At 56.4% G+C, this 12,352-nt stretch overlaps 1 protein-coding gene across 1 annotated transcript in view; it reads left to right on the top strand.

The window, feature by feature from the left end:
* Positions 1 to 1,163: 1,163 nt before the first annotated feature.
* The window catches only part of ppt2b (palmitoyl-protein thioesterase 2b), a 25,890-nt gene continuing 14,701 nt past the window's right edge, over positions 1,164 to 12,352 (top strand). The window contains exons 1-3 of the mRNA XM_055665778.1: positions 1,164 to 1,550; positions 7,698 to 7,866; positions 11,459 to 11,554. Of these exons, the coding sequence (XP_055521753.1) occupies positions 1,419 to 1,550; positions 7,698 to 7,866; positions 11,459 to 11,554 (397 nt within the window). The 5' untranslated portion in view covers positions 1,164 to 1,418. The remainder of the gene's footprint in view (positions 1,551 to 7,697; positions 7,867 to 11,458; positions 11,555 to 12,352) is intronic.

Below are 12,352 nucleotides of genomic sequence, written 5' to 3'. Positions count from 1 at the left end.
GGATGATCAGCCATGATCACATTGAATGGCGGTGCTGGCTCGAAGGGCCCTATGGCCTACTCCTGCACCTATTGTCTATTGTCAGTGTGTCATTCTGTGTTTACGGGCCTACTAAACTGCTGCAAGCAAGAATATGAATGGTACACATGGCAATTAAACACTCTGATGGTGTTTCAGTAGAGCTACTGCCTCAAAGCGCCAGAGACCCGGGTTCGAACCCGACTACAGGTGCTTGTCTGCACTGAGTTTGTACGTTCTCCCCGTGACCTGCGTGGGGTTTCCACCGAGATCTTCGGTTTCCTCCCACACTCCAAAGACATACAAGTTGTTCTGTTGTTTTTTGCACAATCCCGCAGCATTGCCACTTTCATTTCACTGCACATCTTGTATGTTTGTATGTATAAACGCAATTATCAAAAAAGCTCATCAGCGCCTCTACTTCCTGAGAAGATTACGGAGAGTCGGATTGTCAAGGAAGACTCTCTCTAACTTCTACAGGTGCACAGTCGAGAGCATACTGACCGGTTGCATCGTGGTTTAGTTCGGCAATTTGAGCGCCCTGGAGAGGAAAAGACTACAAAAAGTAGTAAACACTACTCAGTCCATCATCGGCTCTGACCTTCCTTCCATCGAGGGGATTTATCGCAGTCGCTGCCTCAAAAAGGCTGGCAGTATCATCAAAGACCCACACCATCCTGGCACACACACTCATCTCCCTGCTACCTTCAGGTAGAAGGTACAGGAGCCTGAAGACTGCAACAACCAGGTTCAGGAATAGCTACTTCCCCACAGCCATCAGGCTATTAAACCTGGCTCGGACAAAACTCTGTTTATTAATTACCACTTTCTGTTATTTGCACTTTACCAGATTATTTATTTCACTGCACATGTGTGTATATATTTATAACATGGTACATGGACACATTTATCTGTTTTGTAGTAAATGCCTACTATTTTCTGTGTGCTTAAGCAAAGCAAGAATTTCATTGTCCTATACAGGGACACGTGACAATAAACTCACTTGAACTTGAACTTCTATGCGACAAATAAAGTTGCCTTGACTTGATCCTGTCCCGCTGAGTTACTCCAGCATTCCTGCGTCCACATACATGGAACCAGGACGTGGGCTGGCCGTTGCCAGGGACGCGGCGGCGGTCGTTAGGGAAGCAGGATGTGACATTCCAATTGGAAGCGGCGCGCGGCTGCGCTGATCAGTTTCAACCCCCGGGGAAGGTCGATGGACGCGAGTTCGCGGCCGCTGACCGCCTGAACCAGACTGCGCAGAACCCGGGGGGTTTATCACCCCTCCACCAGTGGCCCAGCACCGTCAGTCTGCAGCAGCAGCAGCAGCAGCTGCAACAACAGCAACAGCAGCAGCCATTGCAGAATTACACCTTGCAACCTACAAGAAGGCAGACATGTTCACCCGGCTAGTGCTTGCGGCGGCCGTCCTGCTGCGGGCTACACAGTGCTACAAGCCGGTGATCGTGGTGCACGGCTTGTTCGACAGCCCCGGCGACATGGTGATCCTCCAGAATTTCATCAACGAGGTAAGACAACACACAGCTTGCAACTGCAGGCGGCCAGCAGATAGGTGCCGGCTTAATAGGCAAATTAGCTGTAGCAACTCGGGCCCTGGTCGTCCACGGACGATGAATGCCCCATGTGAGCTAGTCCCGTGTGCAAACATAGAAAATAGGTGCAGGAGGAGGCCATTCGGCCCATCGAGCCAGCACCGCCATTCAATGTGATCATGGCTGATCGTCCCCTATCAAGAACCCGTGCCTGCCTCTCCCCATATCCCTTGACTCCACTAACCCCTAGAGCTCTATCTAACTCTCTCTTAAATCCATCCAGTGACTTGGCCTCCACTGCCCTCTGTGGCAGGGAATTCCACAAATTCACAACTCTCTGGGTGAGAAAGTTTTTTCTAACCTCAGTCTTAAATGACCTCCATTTTATTCTAAAACTGTGGCCCCTGGTTCTGGACTCGCCCAACATTGGAAACATTTTTCCTGCATCTAGCTTGTCCAGTCCTTTTATAATTTTACATGTTTCTGTAAGATCCCCCCTCATCTTTCTAAACTCCAGTGAATACAAGCCTAGTCTTTTCAATCTTTCCTCATATGACAGTCCCGCCATCCCAGGGATCAATCTCATGAACCTACGCTGCACTGCCTCAATCACAAGGATGTCCTTCCTCATCCCCAAACAAGAAATTGCAGATGCTGTTTTACGGGGGGAGGGAGGGAGGGGGGTGGGGGGGAAGACATACCAAGTGCTGGAGTAGCTCAGTGGGCCAGGAAGCATCTGTGGAGAATGTGGATAGGTTTATCTGTCTGGAACTGTAGATGCTGGTTCAAACCGAAGATGGACACGAAATGCTGGAGTAACTCAGCGGGACAGGCAGCATCTCTGGAGAGAAGGAACGGGTGACGTTTCTGGTCGAAGCCCTTCTTCAAACTGAAGAAGGGTCTTATTTTCTTCATTTTCATCAGACTGAAGAAGGATCTGGACCCGAAACGTCACCCATTCCTCCTCTCCAGAGATGCCCGCTGAGTCGCTCCAGCATTTATTGTGTCTATGTTTGATTTAAACCAGCATCTGCAGTTCCTTCCTACATATTTTGGCTGAAGCGGAAGGAATGGGTGACGTCTCGGGTCGAGACCCTTCACACTAGGTCTGCTAAGGGTCGAGACCCGAATGGGTCACCTATTCCTTCTCTCCAGTGACGCTGCCTGACCCACTGAGTTACTCCAGCATGTTCTGTCCGTCTGCCCCAGCAGAGCTGGCTGTGGCAGAGAAAAGATTGACCGGGTGCGAAGGGCCACAGTGCACACGTTGGCAGGCAACGGGGACAAAAGAATGCCCATATCGCCCTCACCCTGATGGCCCCCTTCGTGTGTGGCTGCATCAAGCGGAGCATGGAGTCAAGGCACAATCAGACAGCTTCCCCATCAGGTCTGGAGTCAGGCAGGGTTGCCTCTCTCTCCTGTCTTGTTTGTCTGCTGTATTGAACCTTTTGCCGAGTCTATCAGGAAGGATGCGAGCATGAGAGGAGTGACATTGCCAGGCAGTGGGGGCATCCAAGGAAAGACCTCCCTGTACATGGACGATGTTGCCCTCGTCTGCTCGGATCCAGGGTCGGTCCGCAGATTGATCAGCATCTGCGACCAGTTTGAGTGGGCCACGGGAGCCAGGGTGAACCGCAGGAAGAGCGAGGCCATGCTCTTTGGCAACTGGCCCGACCGATCTTCCATCCCCTTCACCATCAAGCCTGACTTCTTGAAGGTACTAGGGATCTATGAGAATGCAGGGTGACTAGGACAGGTTGGGTGAGTGGGCAGATGCATGTCAGATGCAGTTTAATGTGGATAAATGTGAGGTTATCCACTTTGGTAGCAAAAACAGGAAGGCAGATTATTATGTAATTGGTGTCAAGTTGGGAAAAGGGGAAGTACAACGGGATCTCGGGGTCCTTGTTCATCAGTCAGTAAGCATGTAGGTACAGCAGGCATTGAAGAAAGCAAATGGCACGTTGGCTTTCATAACAAGAGGAGTTGAGTACAGGAGCAAAGAGGTCCTTCTGCAGTTGTATAGGGCCCTAGTGAGACCACACCTAGAGTATTGTGTGCAGTTTTGGTCCCCTAATTTGAGGAAGGACATTATTGCTATTGAGGGAATGCAGCGTAGGTTTACAAGGTTAATTCCCGGGATGGCGGGACTGTCATATGCTGAGAGAATGGAGCGACTGGGCTTGTATACTCTGGAGTTTAGAAGGATGACAGAGGATCTTATTGAAACATATAAGATTATTAAAGGTTTGGACACGCTAGAGGCAGGAAATGTTCCTGATGTTGGGGGAGTCCAGAACCAGGGGCCACAGTTTAAGAATAAGGAGTAAGCCAGTTAGAATGGAGATAAGGAAACACTTTTTCACACAGAGAGTTGTGAGTCTGTGGAATTCTCTGCCTCAGAGGGCGGTGGAGGCCGGTTCTCTGGATACTTTCAAGAGAGAGTTAGATAGAGCTCTTAAAGATAGTGGAGTCAGGGGATATGGGGAGAAGGCAGGAACGGGGTACTGATTGGGGATGATCAGCCATGATCACATTGATTGGCGGTGCTGGCTCGAAGGGTCGAATGGCCTACTCCTGCACCTATTGTCTATTGAAGAGTTTCATTGCAAGTGTCAAAAACACCAGAGTTTAGTTTAGTTTTGAGATACAGCGCGGAAACAGGCCCTTCGGCCCACCGAGTCCGCACCAACCAACGATCCCCACACACTAACACTGCCCCACACACACAAAGGACAATAGGTGCAGGAGTAGGCCATTTGGCCCTTCGAGCCAGCAACGTGATCATATCTGATCGTCCGTAATCAGTACCCCGTTCCTGCTTTTCTCATATCCCTTGACTCCGCTATCTTTAAGAGCTCTATCTAACTCTCTCTTGAAAGCACTAGGGAACAATTTTACATTTACACCAAGCCAATTAACCAGCAAACCTGTACGTCTTTGGAGTGTGGGAGGAAACCGAAGATCTCGGTGGAAACCCCACGCAGGTCACGGGGAGAACGTACAAACTCAGTGCAGACAAGCACCTGTAGTCAGGTTCGAACCTGACACTTTGAGGCAGTAGCTCTACTGAAACACCACCAGAGTGTTTAATTGCCATGTGTACCATTCATATTCTTGCTTGCAGCAGTTTAGTAGGCCCGTAAACACAGAATGACACACTGACAATAGACAATAGGTGCAGGAGTAGGCCATTTGGCTCTTCGTGCCAGCACCGCCATTCAATGTGATCATGGCTGATCATCCCCAATCAGTACCCTGTTCCTGCCTTCTCCCCATATCCCCTGACTCCGCTATCTTTAAGAGCTCTATCTAGCTCTCTCTTGAAAGTATCCAGAGAACCGGCCTCCACCGCCCTCTGAGGTAGAGAATTCCACAGACTTACAACGCTCTGTGTGAAAAAGTGTTTCCTCATCTCCGTTCTAAATGCCTTACCCCTTATTCTTAAACTGTGACCCCTGGTTCTGGACTCCCCCAACATCGGGAACATGTTTCCTGCCTCCAGCGTGTCCAAACCCTTAATAATCTTATATGTCTCGATAGAATCCCCTCTCATCCTTCTAAACTCAAGAGTATGCAAGCCCAGCCGCTCCATTCTCTCAGCATATGACAGTCCCACCATCCTGGGAATTAACCTGGTGAACCTACGCTGGGCTCCCTCAATAGCAAGAATGTCCTTCCTCAAATTGGGACCAAAATCAGCATCAGAATCAGAATTAGAATTCACCAAGTACGTTTTAGAACGTACGAGGAATTTCATTGGCCATGTCAGTCAGACAATTAAAAGCAACAGATCACTCAAAAAACACATTTGAACATGAACATCCACCACAGTGACTCCTACACATTCCTCACGGTGATGGAAGGCGAAATAAAGTTCAAGTCCCTTCCCTTAGTTCTTCCTCGCAAACCCGCACACAATACTCCAGGTGTGGTCTCACTAGGGCCCCGTACAACTGCAGAAGGACCTCCTTGAGAAATGTGATAACCGGGAGGAATGATTAAGACCTTTCCGGCAGATCAGTGTCAGTATTTTCCTGCGTAACAAGCATTTACAACACTATTAATCTCCCAGGAACCTAATGGGGGGTGAAGGGCAATGTTTCATTGCACAATTGCAATATCTTTCCTGACAAACTTATGCTTTCACAATGTTTTGAAGCAATGAGACAACTGACTAATACATGGTGTTCCTTCCCCCTGCCTCCCCCCTCTGTTTATCTCTCTCTCTGTCTGCGTGTGTGCTCTCTGTCCCTCTCTTCCCTCTCTGGCTATGTGTGTGTGTGCGTCTCTCTCTCTGCTCCTGTGTCTCTCTGCCCCTGTCTCGCCCTCTCTCTCTCCGTGTCCCTCTCTTTGCCTGGTGTGTGTGTGTCTCTACCTCCCCCTCCCCCTCACTCCCCTATCCCCCTTCTCTGTCCCTCTATGTCTCTCTCTCTCTCTGCCTGTGTTGGTGTGCGTGTCTCCCCCCCCCATCTCTGTCCCCCCCCCATCTCTGTCCCCCCCCCATCTCTGTCCCCCCCCCATCTCTGTCCCCCCCCCATCTCTGTCCCCCCCCCATCTCTGTCCCCCCCCCCATCTCTGTCCCCCCCCATCTCTGTCCCCCCCCCTCTCTGTCCCCCCCCCCCCATCTCTGTCCCCCCCCCCATCTCTGTCCCCCCCCATCTCTCTCTGCCCCCCCCCCCATCTCTGTCCCCCCCCCATCTCTGTCCCCCCCCCCATCTCTGTCCCCCCCCCCCCCCCATCTCTGCCCCCCCCCCCCCATCTCTGGCCCCCCCCCATCTCTGCCCCCCCCCCCCCCATCTCTGTCCCCCCCCCATCTCTCCCCCCCCCCATCTCTGCCCCCCCCCCCATCTCTGTCTCGCCCCCCCCCATCTCTGTCCCCCCCCATCTCTGCCCCCCCCCCCATCTCTGCCCCCCCCCCCCATCTCTGCCCCCCCCCCATCTCTGCCCCCCCCCCATCTCTGCCCCCCCCCTCTCTCTAGCCCCCCCTCTGCTCTGCCCCCCCCCCATCTCTCTCCCCCCCCCCCCCCATCTCTCCCCCCCCCCCCCCCCCCCCCATCTCTGGCCCCCCCCCCATCTCTGCCCCCCCCCCCCCCCCCCCATCTCTGCCCCCCCCCCCATCTCTGCCCCCCCCCATCTCTGCCCCCCCCCCCATCTCTGCCCCCCCCCCATCTCTGTCCCCCCCCCATCTCTGTCCCCCCCCCCATCTCTGTCCCCCCCCCCTGTCCCCCCCCCATCTCTGTCCCCCCCCCCATCTCTGTCCCCCCCCATCTCTGTCCCCCCCCCATCTCTGTCCCCCCCCCCATCTCCCCCCCCCATCTCTCCCCCCCCCCCCATCTCTGTCCCCCCCCCCATCTCTGTCCCCCCCCCCATCTCTGTCCCCCCCCCTCTGTGTCCCCCCCCCCCCATCTCTCTCTGTCCCCCCCCCCCATCTCTGTCCCCCCCCCATCTCTGTCCCCCCCCCCCATCTCTGTCCCCCCCCCCCATCTCTGTCCCCCCCCCCCATCTCTGCCCCCCCCCCCCCCATCTCTGTCCCCCCCCCTCCCCCCCCCCATCTCTGTCTCCCCCATCTCTGTCCCCCCCATCTCTGTCCCCCCCCATCTCATCTCTCTGCCCCCCCCCCAATCATCTCTTCCCCCCCCCCCCATCTCTGTCCCCCCCCCCATCTCTGCCCCCCCCCCCCATCTCTGTCCCCCCCCCCCCATCTGTCCCCCCCCCCATCTCTGTCCCCCCCCCATCTCTGTCCCCCCCCCCCCATCTCTGTCCCCCCCCCCATCTCTGTCCCCCCCCCATCTGCTGGCCCCCCCCCCCCATCTCTGTCCCCCCCCCCCATCTCTGCCCCCCCCCCATCTCGCTGGCCCCCCCCCCCCGGGTCTCTGCCCCCCCCCCATCTCTGCCCCCACCCCATCTCTGTCCCCCCCCCATCTCTGTCCCTGTCTCTCTCTCTCTGTGTGTGTGTTGTGTGTGTGTGTGTGTGTGTGTGTGTGTGTGTGGTGTGTGTGTGTGTGTGTGTGTGGTGTGTGTGTGGTGTTGTGTGTGTGTGTGTGTGTGTGTGTGTGTGGTGTGTGTGTGTGTGTGTGTGTGTGTGTGTGTGTGTGTCTGTGTCTCTCCCCCTCTCCCCAGTCGCACCCTGGCACCAACGTGACAATCATTGACCTGTTTGACCGGACGGGGAGCCTGAAGTCGCTGTGGAGCCAGGTGGAAGGCTTCAAGCAGGCCATCTACCCCATCATGCAGAACGCAGCTGACTGGGAGAGAAGAGACGGAGTGCACATGATCTGTTACTCACAAGGTAGGACCCACCTCAGATTCACAGTCAATAGACAATAGGTGCAGGAGTAGGCCATTCGGCCCTTTGAGCCAGCACCGCCATTCAATGTGATCATGGCTGATCATCCCCAATCAGTACCCCGTTCCTGCCTTCTCTCCGTCCCCCCCTGACTCCGCTATCTTTAAGAGCCCTATCTAGCTCTCTCTTGAAAGTATCCAGAGAACTGGCCTCCACCGCCCTCTGAGGCAGAGAATTCCACAGATTCACAACTCTCTGTGCGAGAAAGAGTCGGAAGAGCACAGGTTTAAAACAGGGCTCACAGAATCAAGGGATATGGGGAGAAGGCAGAAATGGGGTACTGATTGTGGATGATCAGCCATGATCAGATTGAATAGCGGTGCTGGCTTGAAGGGCTGAATGGCCTACTCCTGCACCTATTCTCTATGTTTCTATATCAATCATTGAAAGTAATTAGTGAAACGTTTGGATAGGGTGGGTGTGGAGATTTATGTAAGAAAGAACTGCAGATGTTGGTAAAATCGAAGGTAGACACAAAATGCTGGAGTAACTCAGGGTGAGGCAGCATCTCTGGAGAGAAGGAATTGATGATGTTTCGGGTCGAGACCCTTCTTCAGACTGATGTTGGGAGTGGGTAGGACAAAGAAAGAATGTGGGCGGAGACAGTGGGACTAGTGGGAGAACTGGGAATGGGGGAGGGGATCGAGAGAGAGGGAAAGCAAGGGCTATATGAAGTTAGAGAAGTCAATGTTCATACCGCTGGGGTGTAAACGACCCATGTGAAATATGAGGTGCGGTTCCTCCAATTTGCGGCAGGCCTCACTCTGACAATGGAGGAGGGCCCAGGTCAGATTGGGAATGGGAGGGGGAGTTGAAATGCTGAGCCACCGGGAGATCAGGTAGGGTAAGGCAGACTGAGCGGAGGTGTTGTGGCAATAACGATCGCCGAGCCTGCGCTTGGTCTCAGCGATGTAGAGAAGGTGACACCTAGAGCAGCGGATACAGTAGATGAGGTTGGAGGAGGTGCGGGTGAACCTCTGCCTCATCTGGAAAGACAATTTGGGTCCTTGGATGTAGTCGAGGGGGGAGGTAAAGGGACAGGTGTTGCATCTCCTGCGGTTGCAAGGGGGAAGGATGTGTAGAGGATGTTTCCACTTGTGGGAGAGTCTAGGACCAGAGGTCGCAGCCTCAGAATTAAAGGACATTCCTTCAGGAAGGAGATGAGGAGGTATTTCTTTAGTCAGAGGGTGGTGAATCTGTGGAATTTCATTGCCACAGAAGACTGTGGAGGCCAAGTCAGTGGATATTTTTAAGGCAGAGATGGGGATAGATACTTGATTAGTGCGGGAGTCAGGGGTTACGGAGAGAAGGCAGGTGAATGGGGTTAGGAGGGAGAGATAGATCAGCCATGATCCAGTGGGGGAGTAGACTCAATGGGCCGAATGGCCTATTTCTTCTCCTGTCACATAATGTACTGGGTTCCCTAGGCCCATTGAGAATGGAGATGATTGGACAATATCCTTGTCCACCATACTGGACTGCAACGGTCTGGGTTTGATCTCGGACCTGATTTGTGTGCTGTTGTTTACTCTTGAGTCAATTCATCCTGTTTCAGTTAGGAACCTTGCTTTAGTTTTGGTTTATCTACTGTCCCCCCCCGTCTTCCCCGGGCCTCTCTCCCCCCCTCTCTCCCCCCCCTCTCCCTCCCTCCCCCCTCCCCCCCCCCCCCCCCCCCCCCCCCCCCCCCCACTCCCCTCCCCCCTCCCCCCCTCCCCCCCCCCCCTCCCCCCCCCCCCCCCCCCCCCCCCCCCCCTCCCCCCCCCTCCCCTCCCCCTTTTTTCCCCCCCCCCCCCCCCCCCCCCCCCCCTCCCCCCCCCCTCCCCCCCCCCCCCCCCCCCCCCCCCTCTCCCCCCCCCCGCTCCCCCCCCTCTCCTCGCCCCCTCTCCTTTCCCCCCTCTCCCCCCCCCCTCGCCTCCGCTCTCCCCTCCCTCTCCCTCCCCCCCTCTGCTCCCGCCCCCCCCCCCCCTCTCTCGCAGGTCCCCCCCCTCTCTCTCCCCCCCCCTCCTCCCCCCTCCCCTCTCCCCCCCCCTGTCTCTCGCTCTCTCTCTCTCGCTCTCCCCCTCTCTCTCTCTCCCCCCCCCTCTCTCCCCCCCCTCATCTCCCCCCCCCTCTCTCTCCGCCTCCGCCTCTCCCCCTCCTCCGTCTCTCCCCTCCCCCTCGCCCTCTCTCCCCCCCCCCCCTCTCTCCCCCCCCCTCTCCCTCCCCCCTCGCCACCCCCCCCCCCTCCCTCCCCCCCCCCTCTTCTCCCCCCCCCGCTTCTCCCCCCCCCCTCCTTCTCCCCCCCCCCCTCTCCCCCCCCCTCCTCCCCTCCCCCTTCCTCTCCCCTCCCCCCCCCCCCCTCCCCCTCCCCCCCCCTCCCCCCCCCCCCTCCCCCCCCCCCCCCCCCCCCCCCCTCTCCCCCCCCCCTCTCCCCCCCCCCCTCTCCCCCCCCCCCCCCCCCCCCCCCTCCTCCCCCCCCCCCCTCTCTCTCATCCCCCCATCCCTCCCCCCCTCCCCCCACTCTCTCCCTCTCTCCCCCCCCCCCTCTCTCTCTCCCCCCCCCCCTCTCTCCCCCTCCCCCCCCTCTCTCCCCCCTCCCTCTCTCCCTCCCCCCCCCCCCCTCTCCCCCCCCCCCCCCCCTCCCCCCCCCCCCCCCGCCCGCTCCGCCTCCTCCCCCTCATGTTTCCTGCCTCTAGCTTATCCAAACCCTTAACAATCTTATATGTTTCAATGAGATCCCCTCTCAACTTTCTAAACTCTAGAGTGTACAAGCCCAGCCGCTCCATTCTCTCAGCATATGACAGTCCCGCCATCCCGGGAATTAGCCTTGTAAACCTACGCTGCACTCCCCCAATAGCAAGAATGTCCTTCCTCAAATTAGGGGACCAAAACTGCACACAATACACAATACTTATAGCCCTGTCCCACGGTATGAGTTCATTCCAAGAGCCCTGCCGAGTTTTTAAAAAAATCAAACTCGTGGTAAGCACGGAGAATGAACGCAGCGGGTACGTCGGAGCTCGGGGACGTTTCTTAGCAGCTCGTAACGCTAACGGCAGGTACTCGAGAAGACTCGTGAAGATTTTTCATCATGTTGAAAAATGTAGACGAGAGCCCTGAGTACCGACGAGTGGCCATTACAGTCAATCTCCGAGTTCGAATCAGGGCAAACTCGGGAGAACTCTTGGAATGAACTCGCACAGTGGGACAGGGCTTTAAGTACAGGTGCACGGATAGAACGCAACAAAACCTTTTCTCTGTAACGGGTTTGGAGGGATATGGACCAGGCGCGGGCAGGTGGGACTAGTGTAGATGGGACATTGTTGGCCGGTGTGGGCAAGTTGGGCTGAAGGGCCTGTTTCCACACTGTATCGCTCTGTGACTAGTGTAGATGGGGCATTGTTGGCTAGTATGGGCAAGCTGGGCTGAAGGGCCTGTTTCCACACTGTATTACTCTGTGACTAGTGTAGATGGGGCATTGTTGGCTAGTATGGGCACGTTGGGCTGAAGGGCCTGTTTCCACACTGTATCACTCTGTGACTCTGTGACTCCGCAGGTGGACTGATCTGTCGGGGAATTATCTCCACCATGCCCAACCACAACGTGGATACCCTGGTATCACTGTCCGCCCCTCTGCTGGGCCAGTACGGAGGTGAGTTCCGGTCCCCTTGAGGTCCAAACGAAATGCCGTTTCTGCAGCCATACATTACAAACAAATAGACCCAAGACACAACAACACAACATAATTTACATAAACATCCATCACATCGCTGTGATGGAAGGCCAAAAACTTATCTTCCATCTCCACCACCCCCTCCCACCCCCCCCCCCCCCCCCCCCCCCCCCCCCCCCCCCCATATCAGAGTCAAAGTCAAAGCCCCCGGCTGGCGATGGCGATGGCGATTGTCCCGCGGCCATTAAAGACACGCCGGGTGGTGCGAGGTCGCACACCGGGTCTTGGTGTTAGAGCCCCCGGCGTGCGCTCGCAGAGTCCCGCGGCCATTCCAAGCCGCGCGGGGCAGTGATGTAGGCCCCGCTCCAGGAGCTCTTCAACCCCCCACAACTCGGGCGGGAGAAGTTCGCCGTTGCGAGAGCCCTGAAAAAAGCGGTCCTCCCTCCAGGGAGCCGCGGGCTCCCGGTGCTGCTGCCGTCCACAGACCTGCCGTTGGAGCCTCCGACTCTCCGGTAGCAGCAGCAGCAGCAGCAGCAGCGCTCCTCCACCACTCCAACCGCTCCGGACTCGGCCAGCCCCGCGACGGCGACGGTGAGTTGTAGCACCAGAGTCCCCGGCTTCTTCCTGTTGGAGGCCGCTCCTCGTTGCGGCCCCAACGACGGAAAACGGAAACCCGACAGAGAAAAGGTCGTGTCTCCAGTGCAGGGAGAGATTTAAAAGTTTCCTCCCCCCTCCCACCCCACCCCCACCCCCCACACACCTCACCCAACAAAACAT

This window comes from Leucoraja erinacea, unplaced genomic scaffold, assembly GCF_028641065.1.
Source record: "Leucoraja erinacea ecotype New England unplaced genomic scaffold, Leri_hhj_1 Leri_147S, whole genome shotgun sequence".
In the NCBI taxonomy this organism is placed as follows: domain Eukaryota; kingdom Metazoa; phylum Chordata; class Chondrichthyes; order Rajiformes; family Rajidae; genus Leucoraja; species Leucoraja erinaceus.
This window is presented reverse-complemented; position numbering and strand designations above follow the sequence as displayed.